The sequence below is a fragment of the Fusarium coffeatum genome (assembly GCF_003316985.1).
Source record: "Fusarium coffeatum strain FIESC_28 chromosome Unknown BRIP53273_contig_82, whole genome shotgun sequence".
In the NCBI taxonomy this organism is placed as follows: domain Eukaryota; kingdom Fungi; phylum Ascomycota; class Sordariomycetes; order Hypocreales; family Nectriaceae; genus Fusarium; species Fusarium coffeatum.
This window is the reverse complement of record NW_022157878.1, coordinates 16779-30571: the sequence shown is the minus strand read 5'-3', so window position 1 is coordinate 30571 and position 13793 is coordinate 16779. Positions and strand designations below refer to the sequence as shown.

Genomic DNA, 13793 nt, shown 5'->3' with positions numbered 1-13793 from the left:
CTGTAGAGACCTCTAACGATCATTGTTGCTTTATCTACGAGCTTAACGCTGGAATGGCTTCAATCCATCAGCTTACCACGACCTGGACTGGGAGTTAAAGTAATAGTCAGACTAGGGGATAGAATGAGCTTCCATAAAGCAGCCCATAGGATTTCAAGGGGAGATCGGTATTCCCTCGTTGACATGGACCTACAGGTAGCTCACCCGAAGCATGGAAGGTAACAACAACTACACTGCGATGCATTCATCTTGCGGTAAATGGCCGAGTCAATTGCACAATGCCATCTAGACTTCCCCGACTATTTACCCCGGATCTAGTCAACAGCAAATCCTATTCACGACGCCTTTCGGGAGAGAAAGATTAAGTTTTCCGGGGTAACAGTAACGGCACCGAGACGCTAGACCCCGGATCTTGTTCTGGTACCTGACTGCCTGTGTGCCTACCCCAGGACAACTTCCGCTGCAACATTGTGCGCCAGTGAGATTGAGTTCTTACCAGGGCCAATCAAAATAAATCGGGCTTATTTGTGTAAGAGTGAATCAACAAGACTGATTCGTGAGGCAAGCTTTGAGGCTCATAACCGAGTGATGCCGATAATGGTCTGTGCTCAGTTCGGCCGGGCGGAAGATGGGGCGCATTTTTGGAGAAGCAAAGGATCCACTTTACGGCATTCGGAGGTGAACAAGACGGAAGATTCGGGGACGAAATGGGGACTCTTCAAAAGTACCGGAGATATCATACAGTATAAGAGAGTCTTCCAGTAACATGAGTGTAAATTCCATGATTGAGAAAATGGTATGAGATAGGTACTATTAGGTTGATGATGGCCAAGAACGATGATGTATGAACATCAGGCCATGTGCCCTTCTCCGGATCCATTGCCTAATATGACATGCCCGATGCACTTGTTTCTCGGCATCATCGGTAGATCTTGGGGTAATTCACTGTGCACTGTAGCGTCTCAGTAACTTGTTCAACCTACCACTAGCTGGTTATTGGTACAGTATGACGATGGACGGAATTGTAAACCCGGTAGTTCATGCGGGGCTTGGCAAGCCATCCCTTCTCCCCGCTACAATTGTATCTTCTGGCGTAGAATAAAGAGAACAGTACTTGAGATACGTCAAAATTGGAGAAGCGACGGAAACAAAAAGACCTGGGGTGGTCGTCCACTGTAGCCGAAACCCTTGAACCACTGAAATCGATCCATCCCCGCTGTGGAACCAGTTCTGCTCTGGGTGATCCACACTTCCACTTCGTCACTTTTCCTTTCCTCATTCCACTTTCTACTCTATTTATCCTCCTTTCCCCCTTCTTCCACTCCTGTATACTCTAGACAAATCTCCCCTCTTCCCTTTTTGCTTTCTTGTTAGAGTCTCTTTCGTCAATATGGCTTCTCCTGTTGCTTCTGCCGCCCTCAAGGCGCGCGTGCGCAATCCTGCCATGCTCAAGAAGCTTGCGCGACCTGATGAGCTGATGCACCACTTTCCCAATGGTTCTTACATCGGCTGGTCTGGCTTTACCGCTGTCGGATACCCAAAGTAAGTTTGCATCAACGCTGGGAAGATTAATTGCGACGGGTGAACAGTTGGGGAGCTGTTCTCCCCGCCGGCTATTATGACACAATTGCTGCTCCTCATTACCCGAGCTTGGCGCAAAAAGAGCAATTGAGCTGACAACTCCAATAGGAAGGTCCCAGCTGCCATGGCCGACTACGTCGAGCAGAACAACCTCCAGAGCAAGATGAAGTACTCCCTCTTCGTCGGCGCCTCGGCAGGTTCCGAGACGGAGAACAGATGGGCTGCTCTCGACATGATCAACCGACGAAGCCCTCACCAGGTCGGCAAGGATATTGCCAAGGGAATCAACTCTGGACGCATCAACTTTTTCGACAAGCATCTGTCCATGTTTCCTTCTGATCTTGTTTACGTATGTCAATCCCCCCAAAAGAACAGCAATTGCCATTTTTGCGCCCCACCATTTTGACGCTTCGGCCTCGCTTTAATCTCCCACCGAGCTCCGATTAAGGAGCAATTGAGCTGACTTTCGTTTCCAGGGCTTCTACACAAAGGACCGTCCTAACAGCAACCTCGACGTTACTGTCGTTGAGGCCACCGATATTCTTGAGGATGGCAGCTTCGTTCCTGGTGCCTCTGTCGGTGCTACTCCCGAGCTGATCCAAATGGCCGACAAGGTATGGACCTTCGAACACGAAACAAGAATTGAACTGACAATTGCGCAAGGTCATTATCGAGGTCAACACCTCCATCCCCTCTTTCAAGGGTCTCCACGACATCACCTTCACCGACGTTCCTCCCCACCGCACACCTTACAACATCACTGCTGTCGAGGACCGAATTGGTTCCACCTCAGTCAAGGTCGACCCCTCCAAGGTCGTCGCCATCGTCGAGTCCGACTACTGGGATGCCACCGGCCCCAACGCCGCCATGGATGATACCTCCCGCCAAATCGCCGGCCACCTGATTGAGTTCTTCGAGCACGAGGTCGCCCAGGGTCGCATGCCCGCCAACCTTCTGCCTCTTCAATCCGGTATCGGTAACGTCGCCAACGCCATTGTCGGAGGTCTCAACGAGTCCAAGTTCAAGAACCTCAAGGTCTGGACCGAGGTTATCCAGGATACTTTCCTCGACCTCTTCGACTCTGGCAAGCTCGACTACGCTACCGCTACATCCACCCGTTTCTCCCCCGACGGTTTCAAGCGCTTCTACGACAACTGGGACGCCTACGCCGACAAGATCCTTCTCCGAAGTCAGGCTGTTTCCAACGCTCCCGAGATCATCAAGCGTCTTGGAGTTATCGGAATGAACACCCCCGTCGAGGTCGACATCTACGCCCACGCCAACTCCACCTGTGTCAGCGGAACACGCATGCTCAACGGTCTCGGTGGATCAGCCGATTTCCTCCGTAACGCCAAATACTCCATCATGCACACTCCCTCCAGCCGACCTTCCAAGACCGACCCCCACGGTGTTTCTTGCATTGTCCCCATGTGCACCCACATTGACCAGACCGAGCACGATCTCGACGTCATCGTCACCGAGCAGGGTCTTGCCGATGTCCGCGGTCTTTCCCCCCGCGAGCGCGCCCGCACTATCATCAACAAGTGCGCCCACCCCAAGTACCAGCCCATCCTGACACACTACTACGAGAAGGCCGAGAGCGAGGGTCTGAAGAAGGGTATGGGCCACGAGCCTCACCTTCTCTTCAACGCTTTCGACCTGCACAAGGCTCTTGCTGAGGAGGGTAGCATGCTCAAGGTCAAGCCTTGGTAAATTTGATGAGGATTGTATATAAAGTACCTAATGTGGAGTGAAATGGGATGGTAACACTAGAAATGACAAATTTTGCGGAGCCTTTTTGTTTGGGATGTGGCATGGATATTTAGCTGCATAGATGTTTTGGATGAATATTCCCCGGCAATTAAGCATTGAATGTTATTTGTTTGTGTAAGTGATTGGCTTTGTTGTGACGTCTCGATGGGTGGTAATTGGTGAGTTGGTGAAGAGTGTTTCGCTACGTCAGCCCAGCATAGGCTCCACTCACAGCTACCACCATGATCGGCTCTACATCTGCATCCGAAGAGCTGTCCTTAGTCTGCTGGATGATGAGAAGCTACAGGGCTGTAACAGCCGTCACTGTTTTGGTAGAACTCTTTGACATTGATCAGCCCATATTCCAGGCTGTTATTGAGACAAAGCAGGAACCTACTACCACGGCCAGGGATACTTAAACAATGATAGAATCCTCGGCGACTATCGACACTGCAACTACTACAGAAAGTCAGGAGTCCAGTACTGCGACATCGGGTATAGTCTTTACAGATAGTACTAGCCAGACATTGGACCAAAGCTCGACTACGACATCTACATTAGGTATCACAAGTGAGGAGAGTACGCAGATGTCCACGGCAATAGAACTGGAAGATACCACCACGTTATCTCAAATACCTACCATGGCTTCGCCAGCAACTGAATTATCTTGTGGAGACTGGCTCAACCAGCCCGAGGTATCTGCAACACTACCAGAGTCAAGCACCATGAACGAACAGCGAACTGCATCAAGCAGCACTACTGTTGCAGAACCAATACCAGCCTCAGAGACCATCTCGACCACCTATGAGTTTTCTACTACTGTATTGCCAATGACAACTTCCACAGAAGGTGTTGAAAGGCAGACTCCCTCAGGAGAGACAACTCAGCCTAGTTTGCCAGACACGACCTCAGTGGAAGATGTTCAATCGATCGAGCAACCGAATTCTTTTCCCCAATTGTTCCAGATTCTACTTCTTCAGCTGTATCACCAACAGAGACTATCAGTCCCACCAATTTGGAAGTTATTGGAGACTTTACCTTCCTCGGATGTCTTGACTCACCTGACGGCTACCCTTCTTTCGACTTGGTAGCCACCTCGGACGACATGACGCCCTCAAATTATATCTCATTGACGACAGATCGACTGTATGTCGGTATCTATGATAGGTTAGTATAGAAAGGTCACTCTTCTTTGTCGTAACTAATCTCTCTGCCAGGTCATGCTACGCGTCAGACTCATTAAAGTCTACCAGTCTGGTCGACGAGGGTCGATGCAATACCCCCTGTCACAATGCCTCTCTGCTATTCTGTGGTGGACTGGTTGAAGCAAACGATGCTTTGCAGCGTAGATCTCGCTTCCGCCGTGACGCACCTCTTGATGTGCTGCTCACATTGTATGGAGCCAGTGACGTTGGAGACTCATCAAACAGTGCTTCAGTCACTGGGCCACCCGCCACGACGTCAGCCCCTGAGATTATCGGAGAGACATCTGCATCTACGGTAGAGCCAGTCATGTCTGACTCTATCCCCGACGTTGTTACCCAACCGACTGCATCTTCTCTCGAGTTGGCCATCACTTCTGGTCAAGTGGTTCCATTCCCACCAAACAGACCCGTGCCAACCAGTGGCTGGCTTGGGAAGAACAACATGACCCAGGCTGCCAGTCCTGTCATAACTGTGTCTACAACCACGTACACAATTATCGATCCGCAGAACCCGTCTACATTCAAGGTCGAGGAGTACTGCTCAACTATTCAGTACTACCCTTGCCACCGTTGCGAGCACCAGGATATTCCTGCGGTCCATATGACCACTATCCAAAGACAATGCAATGCATGTGGTATCAACGGCGAGAACTCGGTATACCTCACGTTACCGGCCGCGGTCACAGCCCCATCCGCTACTGACAGGTTTGAGCATATTGGTAACTCACCTCAGCATGGTTCAGAACGGTTTGTGGCAAGCCCGGTCAAGACAGGCTTTCATCATGTAAAGCCCATTGTCCAAGCCAAACCCACAAAGGCGTACTATAACCCTCTCCCGCCAGTATCGGAGGAGGATGATGTATCTGTCCGCATCAACGACAACCGCCCAGAAGACGACTTTCCCAAGAAACCCCAAGTCGAAGCACCAAAAGCCCCCATCAAGGAGCCTAAGCCCATTGACCAAGCTCACCCAACGTCGAAGTTTGCCGGAGGATACGAGATCAAGACAATAACATTGCCATCGTGGAATGTTCCGTCTGAAGTTCCTGTTATCGTCTCAACAGCGACAATGTCCTTTCCAATCTTTGGAACCATTTTCTTGTTTTTTGCTTTTGCGTCACTGCTCAACAGCATGTAATCTTCCCACAAGTTATTATTGCTGGATTTCCTGTATCTATTATAACCACTACGTGATAGATCTCTATCGATACTGTATTTCCTTCTCTCTCTCCCTATCTCTTTATTCTTTTATCACTTTACTTCTTTTTTAAACTCTTTGTTAACTTCCATTTTGCTTTTATCGCTATTCATTTTTGATTAATATAGATGAAAAGTCTTTGGAGTTGGGAAAAGAGCATGAACGTGAGGCTGCTCTGGAAAGTGAGGGTGAAGATGGCAGCAAGATGCATGGTGATTTAGAGATTTCAATGTTCACATAGCCGATGAATCGGGGATCTTTTGACAAGGGACCGTACAGACGCGTGATAGAACGATTATTGTCTAATACTTAGTGTACTGAGATAAAGCTACCTAAAGGTTCGTCTAAAGAGGCGCCGTCACTTTCCCTTGACTCCCAGTCGTCTATCTATATCCAGCACAAACGTCCCTATACACATTCTTCTGCAACCCCGCCGCATCAGTAGGAACATATCCCAAATACGTAGCATAAGAATACGTCCATCTCGGATCATTAGTCTCAGTCTTCCAAGTCCAGTAAACCCATCCACTCATACCAGGCTCTTCATAAAGCTGCTGCTGCGCTGTAAAGAACTTGTTAAAGAACTCTTTATCCTTCCAATCGTAGTCTGAAGTCATGCTCCATTCTCCAGTGAATGTAAAGTCTTGACCGTCGACCACGCGGTTGTCGGTACAGGCGCTGTGCATCAGCTTGGTTGGGTCGGCATTGCTGTGCTGATTGTCGTTGAGGGCGAAGCCGATATAATTGTGGTCGTCGAATGCGACGAGGGGATCATTCTTGATGGAGGATTGGGTGCGAGGGTCACCGGAGTCCCATTTCTTGGACATGAATTGAACGTGGAGTTTCTTGTCGTCGGAAACCTTCAACTTGGCTTCCGTGTCGCGGACTGCTTTTAGGGCGGCGGGGTAGTATTTCTCTACCAAGCCTGGATCTTGACCTGGAGCTGGGTACCGATTGCCAGCGTCGTGACGCGAGACGGGTTCATTGAGAACCTCGATCATGCCGACCGTCTTATAGTCGGGATTGTTGTGAATACGATCCGTCATCCAAGCCAGCCATTTCTCCGCGCGACCAAAGTTGTAATCGTTGTAGAATCCAGCGGGTTTATTGTTCTGACCCGTGAACACATCCTCTTGCTGCCCGCCGGGCGCACCGTGAAGGTCCATGATGACATAGATGCCCAGCTCAGCAGCTTTCTTCACCACAGCATCGAGGTAAGGCAACATGCGATCGCCGTCAGCGAATGGCTCGGATTTCTTATCAACAATATCCGTGTAGGACCAGTATCCGATCGGGATGCGAATGGTGTTGAGGCCAACATCGTGGACAGATTGAACAGTGGCGGGATCAATCCACGTTTTCCAATGTTCTTCAAAGCGCTTGTTTCCTGTTTCGCGGTTGTCGCCTTTGTAGTGATCGTTCATGCAGTCAAACTCTGATTCAGAGTTGCCGCATTTGAGGAGGTTACTCCATGTGTTTTGCTGTAGCCATTTTTCACAGACCAGCCAGCCTGCATTTGTTAGTGAGTGTACAAACGAGAAGATGGAAGACAAACCGCCGAAATTGACGCCGCGGATCTTGGTTATGCCATCGGCTAAGTCTGGCTTGAAGCGCTTTCCGAGTTGTTCGTGGCGAGCTGTCTGGTTGAATGCCGCCAAATCGTGCTCGTGGGGAAGCCAGGCTGTGGCAGAGCCGACGAGCAGCAGCGATACTAGCGAAGGATACATTGCAAATCCAGGACAATTGAGACCTGTTCAATACGGAAATAAATAAAAAAGTGAGCGTCCAGGCACCTCATATATAGAGCCTGGTCGTGTTATGCACTTGCTGTCATCTCATCTCTTCTCCCCTCATTTAGAGCCATTAAGGCTGTGCTACCAATCACTCAACATGCGACAAACGAGCTTCCTTTTCGGTGTTTGTAAGCGTCACGATCGACAGTTTTATGCACTTAAATCCTTCCGCACGGACGCCAGCTGAAATCTTGGTGCCGTATTTCCGCTGGAAGGATTCGGAGGATCGTCTGAAACATAAACAATTTAACGTTAGTGAAACCCGCTCATGTAAGCGGGCATCTTTATCACCAGATGTGTCACCAGCAGACCCCGAGTAGTAAGCTGACAGCATAAGAGACGAAATAAATCGACCTGCTTAGACCAGCCTTTAGGGTATTTTAATTTGGCTCGCTAAGCTTTAGAGCAACATAGTGCATAGACGAATCACTTCTCAAGGTCCTCAGAATAATAATTACTGTAGCTTTAATTGAGAGATACATAGTGTAGAGATAGAGTAAATGTCAAAACAAGATCTCAGACTCGTCCTGCAGTACATGCAGGATTGCCCATCTCATCCCCATCGCGTTTCGTAACCCGCGATACCTCAACCCCAAGCGCCCAAACCTTCTCAATATCCAGGGTATTCGTAATATTCACCAAAGGATTAGACCCAAGCATCAATAGATCAGCTCTCTTCCCAACCTCAATCGCACCTCGATCCGGCACTCGGTGCCATTCCGCAGCATCTCTCGTAGCCGCGCTGATAGCCTCAGCAGGTGACATACCCACAATATTAACGAGGTTCTGCATTTCGAAATGAACACTGAGTCCTAATGGAACCTCGACAGAACTTCCGTTCATGGTCAGTTTTCCAATGGAGTCTGTTCCGACGATGAGAGGAACGCCAGCTTTGTATAAAGCTTTGGCATTGGTTTCTGCGTGGTCGATGGACTGGTTGGAGGTGGGTTGGATGCTAAAGTACTTCTGTAGGAGGGGATCGCGGAAGCCGAACTCGTAGATGTTGAGTGTCGGTGTGACGAATTGGTTTTGAGCCTTGATTCTTCGAATCATGGCGTCGGACAGCAGACCATCATCTGGCACATGCTGAATTCCATCAGTTCGAGAAGCGATAGCTTGCTGATAAGCCAGAACATCCGCAGCATGTGTCATAGTCTGCTTTCCAAACTCCCCATGCGCAGTCTTGACCATATCAATCTGCTGCCCCAGAGTCGGTCCATTGACTTCAGCAGTGATCTTGTGAAAGTCACTCCCATTTCCAAACTGCCACTCTGCGAACGCTTTTCCACTTGTGTTCGGATAAATGAATTCATCCTTGGGCCTCATCGGTTCATGCTTCGCATGGGAACTATTGATACCCACACTTGACCGTCCAGCACGTTTAACAGAAGCGAGACCGTGACCTTCTTGGGAAGTCAAGATATCGCATTGTGTTAGGTTCTGACAGTTCATGTGCATGGCGGTTGTGCAGCCGTAGGAAGTAAAGTCTTCGAGAGAATGGACGTCTGAGAGATGCACGTGGGAGTCGAAGAGACCTGGGAGGAGAAATTTGCCTGTGCCATTGATTTGAACGGGAGCATCTGGGCAGGACTCCAAGGATGTAATGAGACCGTTGTCTAGACAGATGGTTTGAGGAGTAGTGAAAGTCTTGCCATTAAAGATGTGGATGCCATGAATGGCTGTTCGTGTAGAAGGGTTAGGAGTGAATCTGCGGCTGTTGGATGTTGAGGGAGGATCTCCGGAGCTGTGAAGGGAACATGCCAAGGTGAGGCTGCTTAGGAAACTGAAGGAAAAGAGATTGGAAGGACGCATGGTAGTGTTTCGATATTGTCAAGAGTAATGTATTGTATGAGAACTTCAAGTCTTTATGTCGATGGACTATACAGATTCTTATATCTTTGGTCAGTTTCCCTGTCATTCGCAATTCATCATACCCTTGACCGGCAATCCGACAATTGGTTAACAAAATGATTGTCATCCAAGGTTTAGGCTGTCAAAATAAAGTAGACTAAAGGCTAGTCCAAGGTAGCATAAGTTGATGGATTTATTTCGTCTCTTAGGCTGAGGCAGCCTGACACCCGACTCTTCCATCACGATTTTATGGATCTTCATGGCTATGCCGAAGATTTACAACTGAGGATCCAGCATTAATGCCTTGCCATCTCAAGAATGATGCCAACTGCCGTACACCATTCCCCAAATAAACTACAATGTAGACTCCACGTGGCGCAGCGGAGGCTTAACAGTTCGACTAGGGCTGATGTCGATCAAGATCCTCGTCATCTTCACCTCCTCGTACACCATACCCCATCAAGCCTAGCGCATCCATGTATAATGCACCCTATCAAGCCTTCATCTTGTCATCCCATCCTCTCCGTTTCAATCCAACTTGGCATCTGTCATTCACCTCGTACACTACTCCGTACTCAACATGCCATCTCGCAAGTGGCACTCTAAGGGACGACATGGCTGTGAACAGTGCAAGCAGCGCCGCGTCAAGGTATGCGCTTCCGGAACTACCGGGGTTTCAGTACTGATATTGATAGTGTGACGTTCGGTATTATGTCTGCTCAAACTGTGAGAGACGCAAGGAAAAGTGTGACTTTGAGCTCTTGCGTCCTAGTCTACCAGTTACGGATGTAGTCGACATGCCTATCCACGTCGGCCAACTACTCTCCATCGACCCAGGCAACCCAGTGGTAGAAATGTGGAAGCCGATCACAAACAATCTTATCCACACACACGTCTTCCTCCAACATGGTTACGAAGCTTTAACAGTGCTTCATACACGGAGGACGTTGCATATGACGTCTTTGGGAGATTATCTCGAAGCATACCAAAAACACATCTCAGCCCTGCAAGATTTCCGCAAGATATCCACCCGGTCAGATTGGGTGGCCTCTGTGCTTTTTGCGATGATAGTATCTGTTTTCGAAATGGGTGTAGCAGGCATTCAGCCCGGAGAAGACTACATATCCAACACCATCGTTGCTTTACGAAATGGTGCACAGCTAACGCGCGCTATTGCACCAAACTTCGTCAATGACCGACAAAAAGATGAGATGATCAGACATAAACCATCTTTTGACGACGCGGAAAGTCTTCTTCTGTTGAAGTATATAGAGAGCGAGTTTGAAGGTATGGGTCGAGTAAGTGCTCTTGATAGTGTTTATCAACAAGCTATTGTCTCATTAAGGATCTGGATTCTACGGGTTGAGGCAAGACCGAGGACTTGGGGGCAAGTTTTGTGGTGGCCTGCTAATCTTGATGACAATTTTGTGGATCTTGTTCGTGGCAAGGATCACCTCGCTATGGTGATTGCGAGACAGTGGGCGTACATTGTTAGTAGGCTGTCTGGGGTTTGGTTTCTGGACGGATGGAGTCACAGGGCGCATGCTGCTTCATAATTCAAGAGAGGTATAGCCTAGCCCTTAGTATAACGATATCTATTAGTCTAAATGTAGTATAAACAGGCATTAGCCATCTACTTCTTCAAAGGCCCTATTCTCATATTGGTTGGCTTGATCAAGGAGGGCAAGCGGAAATCATCCAGCTCACCTACGGGTGCGGCAGTGGTATCACCGAACAGATGTTTCTTTTATTTTTATTTTCCCTTTGGGAAGCTGGTCTGTGAAAAGAACTGAGCGCTTTGTCTATAGCGCTTCCGGCGGTAAGCATTGTGACCGATGAAGCTTGAGAAGAAGAAGTTTTTGATCATGCAAGTATAAGCATGTCCATAACAGTATAAGAGAAAGGCAAAGCTAAGGCAGCAGAGTTCTCCATCATCCATAAGTATAAAATAAATGTTTGGAAAAGAAAAGACCTTCTGAAGTATCCGATCGACAATTCATCGAGCATCTATCATGCACATCCCTCGACTTCTCTTCACCCTACTCGCCATTCTGGCAGTAGCAAACATCACTCAAGCAACATGGCTGGAATTACTAAGAGCCTGGAGACACCCAGAGCCAGATTCACGTATATCTCTCCAACATCCATCTTGTTCTTCCAATACTAACCTTCATAGCGGACTGGAAAATCCGCATTGGCCCCCTTTGTCGGTCGTCGACCGCCGCCGTTGGAGTAAAAGTCCGATGCGACTCGTACAACCACTTCTACAATTTATACCACGAGAAGAAGGGCTGTCTCGAGTGGAACCCCTTTGCTACGGCTCGGTGTGTTTTTCAATATGTGGCTGAAAGACTGGGTTGATGTCACTAGGTTGGTTGTTGTCATGGTCCAGGTCTTGGCGTAGAGACGTGACAGAGATTCAGGTGGAGGTATTTTCTGCTTGTATAGGGCTTGCAGAGTGACACGGGCTGTGGATGCTGGGTTGTATAGGATGATTCCATAGAGTCACTATTCCTTAGACTCTTGTGGCAAGGTTCAGTATGTAATGATCAAATTGGCTCGCTTATTCCATCTCATAAACAAATTCACAATACCAAATTAGAGTTGACTGCTCCTTTCATCAGGTCGCTTCCTATCATCATCATCGTTTCTCGGGATGATCTCTTCCTCCACAGCAGTATCCTTAACAGGATCCAACCCCCAACTCATAACCTGTGGGTACCTTCTTACATACCACAAAATGCCCAAGATAGCCATAATACTTCCCGCACTAAATGCAGCTGCCAGAGGGAAACCGACTGGATATCTCGGCGAATCGCTGACTCTCCATGCTCGTAGTGGGATAGTCGCGTGTCCGACGTATGTCAAGGTAATAGCGATAGCAACCAAGATAGACCGCACTTCAGGTTCTTTGCGAAGAATATCGCCCAGCCAGGCGAGTAAAGCGTATCCCCATGCGGCTGTCGCAAAGGTGAGGAAGTAGAATGCCATGATCGTATGCCAGGAACTGGGCCAGCCGGACAAAACGGACGTTGCGATGAGTTGAATTGTTGCTGCGAAGATGCTGACTTGCCATCGCCAATCTTTCCAGTCGCTGAGTGCGTTGAGACCGATGTTGCAGACTATACTGATTGCGTAGCCACCTAAAGGAATGAGGTTGACGGTGTAGATCGAGTACCGTGGAGTGCCGTTGCGTAGAGTAAGGCCTTTGAGAAAGAGCAGGAAGTATGAATTGGCGCGTTGACTCCAAGCAAACTGCAGATACGCCGCCAGAAACAGATATGACAAAGGGCTCTGAACAAGCAGCTTCATCTTATGAAGCAGAGTTTTAAACGGGATGATCTTGGAGGTCTTGACACCACTGTCGCTCATTCGTAGTCGAGAAAGCTCTTTTTCAGCATCTGTAAGCCAGAGAGCTCTCGTGATCGCTGGCGAATCGGGAATGATGAGGAGACCGACAAAACCCCAGAATATCGTCATGATACCGCTGACGATGAAGAGCCATTGCCAGCCTGCGAGACCGGAGACGCCGTTGAGGTTCTTGTAGAGAGCTGCTTGGACGATGCCTAGGAACATATTTCCTGCTACACCGCTCACTCCAAAGATGGCGAGTCGTTTGCCAAGCTCTTCAGGACGATACCTAACGATCAATCAATATCATGCTGTGTACAGTAGTTTGAAGCTCGGGCCATACCAGTTGAAGATCAAGTTCACGATACCAGGCCATGACGTAGACTCAAAAACACCAAGAAGAAATCGCAACGCATAAATAACTTTCGCATTCGGCGCTTTATAAGTGAAAAGCGTAAAAAGACCCCAGATAATTTCACAAACTGGTAAGAAAAGCGATGGTCGAACGCGCGTCTGGATAAGTTGTGACGGGACGATGAAAAGAGCATATCCGATAGAGAAATACGTCGTAAACTCAACGAGTTCATTGCCGTAGAGATTTAGATCTTCTTTCATGCCCGAGACGAAAGCAGCTGTCGTAGCAGATTGATCCATATCCTAATAAATTCATTAATTCTGAGGCTGATTGATGATCAGCAGAACACACCTTGAAAAGACCCGCTATGAACGCCCACACAAGCAAGAGGCAATCTAGTTTGAAAACCAAGACATGCGATGGGTTTTTAAAATATGGATGGACCTTTGCCAGCCATGATGTCGACTCTGTCTGGTCCTCTACATCATTCAGACTCGACGGCGGAGACATTCTGATCTGACAAAAGGGTGAAGAGGAGAAAAAAAGTGAGGAGGTGAGTTGAGTTTGGGAAAGTGATCGACGAGACATTTAACCAAAGATTTTCAAGCCACTGCCGACTAGTTCCAAATCCACTACGTAGGCGAGTGCAACCCATGGTTCTAGACTGAGTTCTAGAGCCATGGGCTGCGGTAACTTCCCTTAGTCTT

General features: G+C 48.5%; 6 protein-coding genes across 6 annotated transcripts; 3 read left to right on the top strand and 3 right to left on the bottom strand.

The window, feature by feature from the left end:
* Positions 1-1390: 1390 nt before the first annotated feature.
* Positions 1391-3294, top strand: FIESC28_03941 (uncharacterized protein; the record flags this gene model as incomplete). Its single annotated transcript, XM_031158090.1, has 4 exons — positions 1391-1542; positions 1690-1930; positions 2058-2195; positions 2245-3294. 4 exons carry the CDS (start codon positions 1391-1393, stop codon positions 3292-3294), a joined length of 1581 nt encoding a protein of 526 aa, XP_031017790.1.
* A 461-nt stretch (positions 3295-3755) lies between these two features.
* FIESC28_03940 (uncharacterized protein) lies at positions 3756-5676 on the top strand (the record flags this gene model as incomplete). Its single annotated transcript, XM_031158089.1, has 4 exons — positions 3756-3828; positions 3895-4224; positions 4329-4500; positions 4551-5676. The coding sequence occupies 4 exons, from the start codon at positions 3756-3758 to the stop codon at positions 5674-5676; spliced, it is 1701 nt and encodes a 566-aa protein (XP_031017789.1).
* Positions 5677-6119: 443 nt separating this feature from the next.
* Positions 6120-7463, bottom strand: FIESC28_03939 (uncharacterized protein; the record flags this gene model as incomplete). The annotated part of the gene is made up of 2 exons (XM_031158088.1): positions 6120-7246; positions 7292-7463. 2 exons carry the CDS (start codon positions 7461-7463, stop codon positions 6120-6122), a joined length of 1299 nt encoding a protein of 432 aa, XP_031017788.1.
* Positions 7464-8045: 582 nt separating this feature from the next.
* Positions 8046-9341, bottom strand: FIESC28_03938 (uncharacterized protein; the record flags this gene model as incomplete). The annotated part of the gene is made up of 1 exon (XM_031158087.1): positions 8046-9341. The coding sequence occupies one exon, from the start codon at positions 9339-9341 to the stop codon at positions 8046-8048; it is 1296 nt and encodes a 431-aa protein (XP_031017787.1).
* Positions 9342-9960: 619 nt separating this feature from the next.
* On the top strand, positions 9961-10746 carry FIESC28_03937 (uncharacterized protein; the record flags this gene model as incomplete). Its single annotated transcript, XM_031158086.1, has 3 exons — positions 9961-10029; positions 10076-10678; positions 10726-10746. The coding sequence occupies 3 exons, from the start codon at positions 9961-9963 to the stop codon at positions 10744-10746; spliced, it is 693 nt and encodes a 230-aa protein (XP_031017786.1).
* A 1232-nt stretch (positions 10747-11978) lies between these two features.
* On the bottom strand, positions 11979-13596 carry FIESC28_03936 (uncharacterized protein; the record flags this gene model as incomplete). The annotated part of the gene is made up of 3 exons (XM_031158085.1): positions 11979-13020; positions 13075-13388; positions 13438-13596. The coding sequence occupies 3 exons, from the start codon at positions 13594-13596 to the stop codon at positions 11979-11981; spliced, it is 1515 nt and encodes a 504-aa protein (XP_031017785.1).
* Positions 13597-13793: the final 197 nt, after the last annotated feature.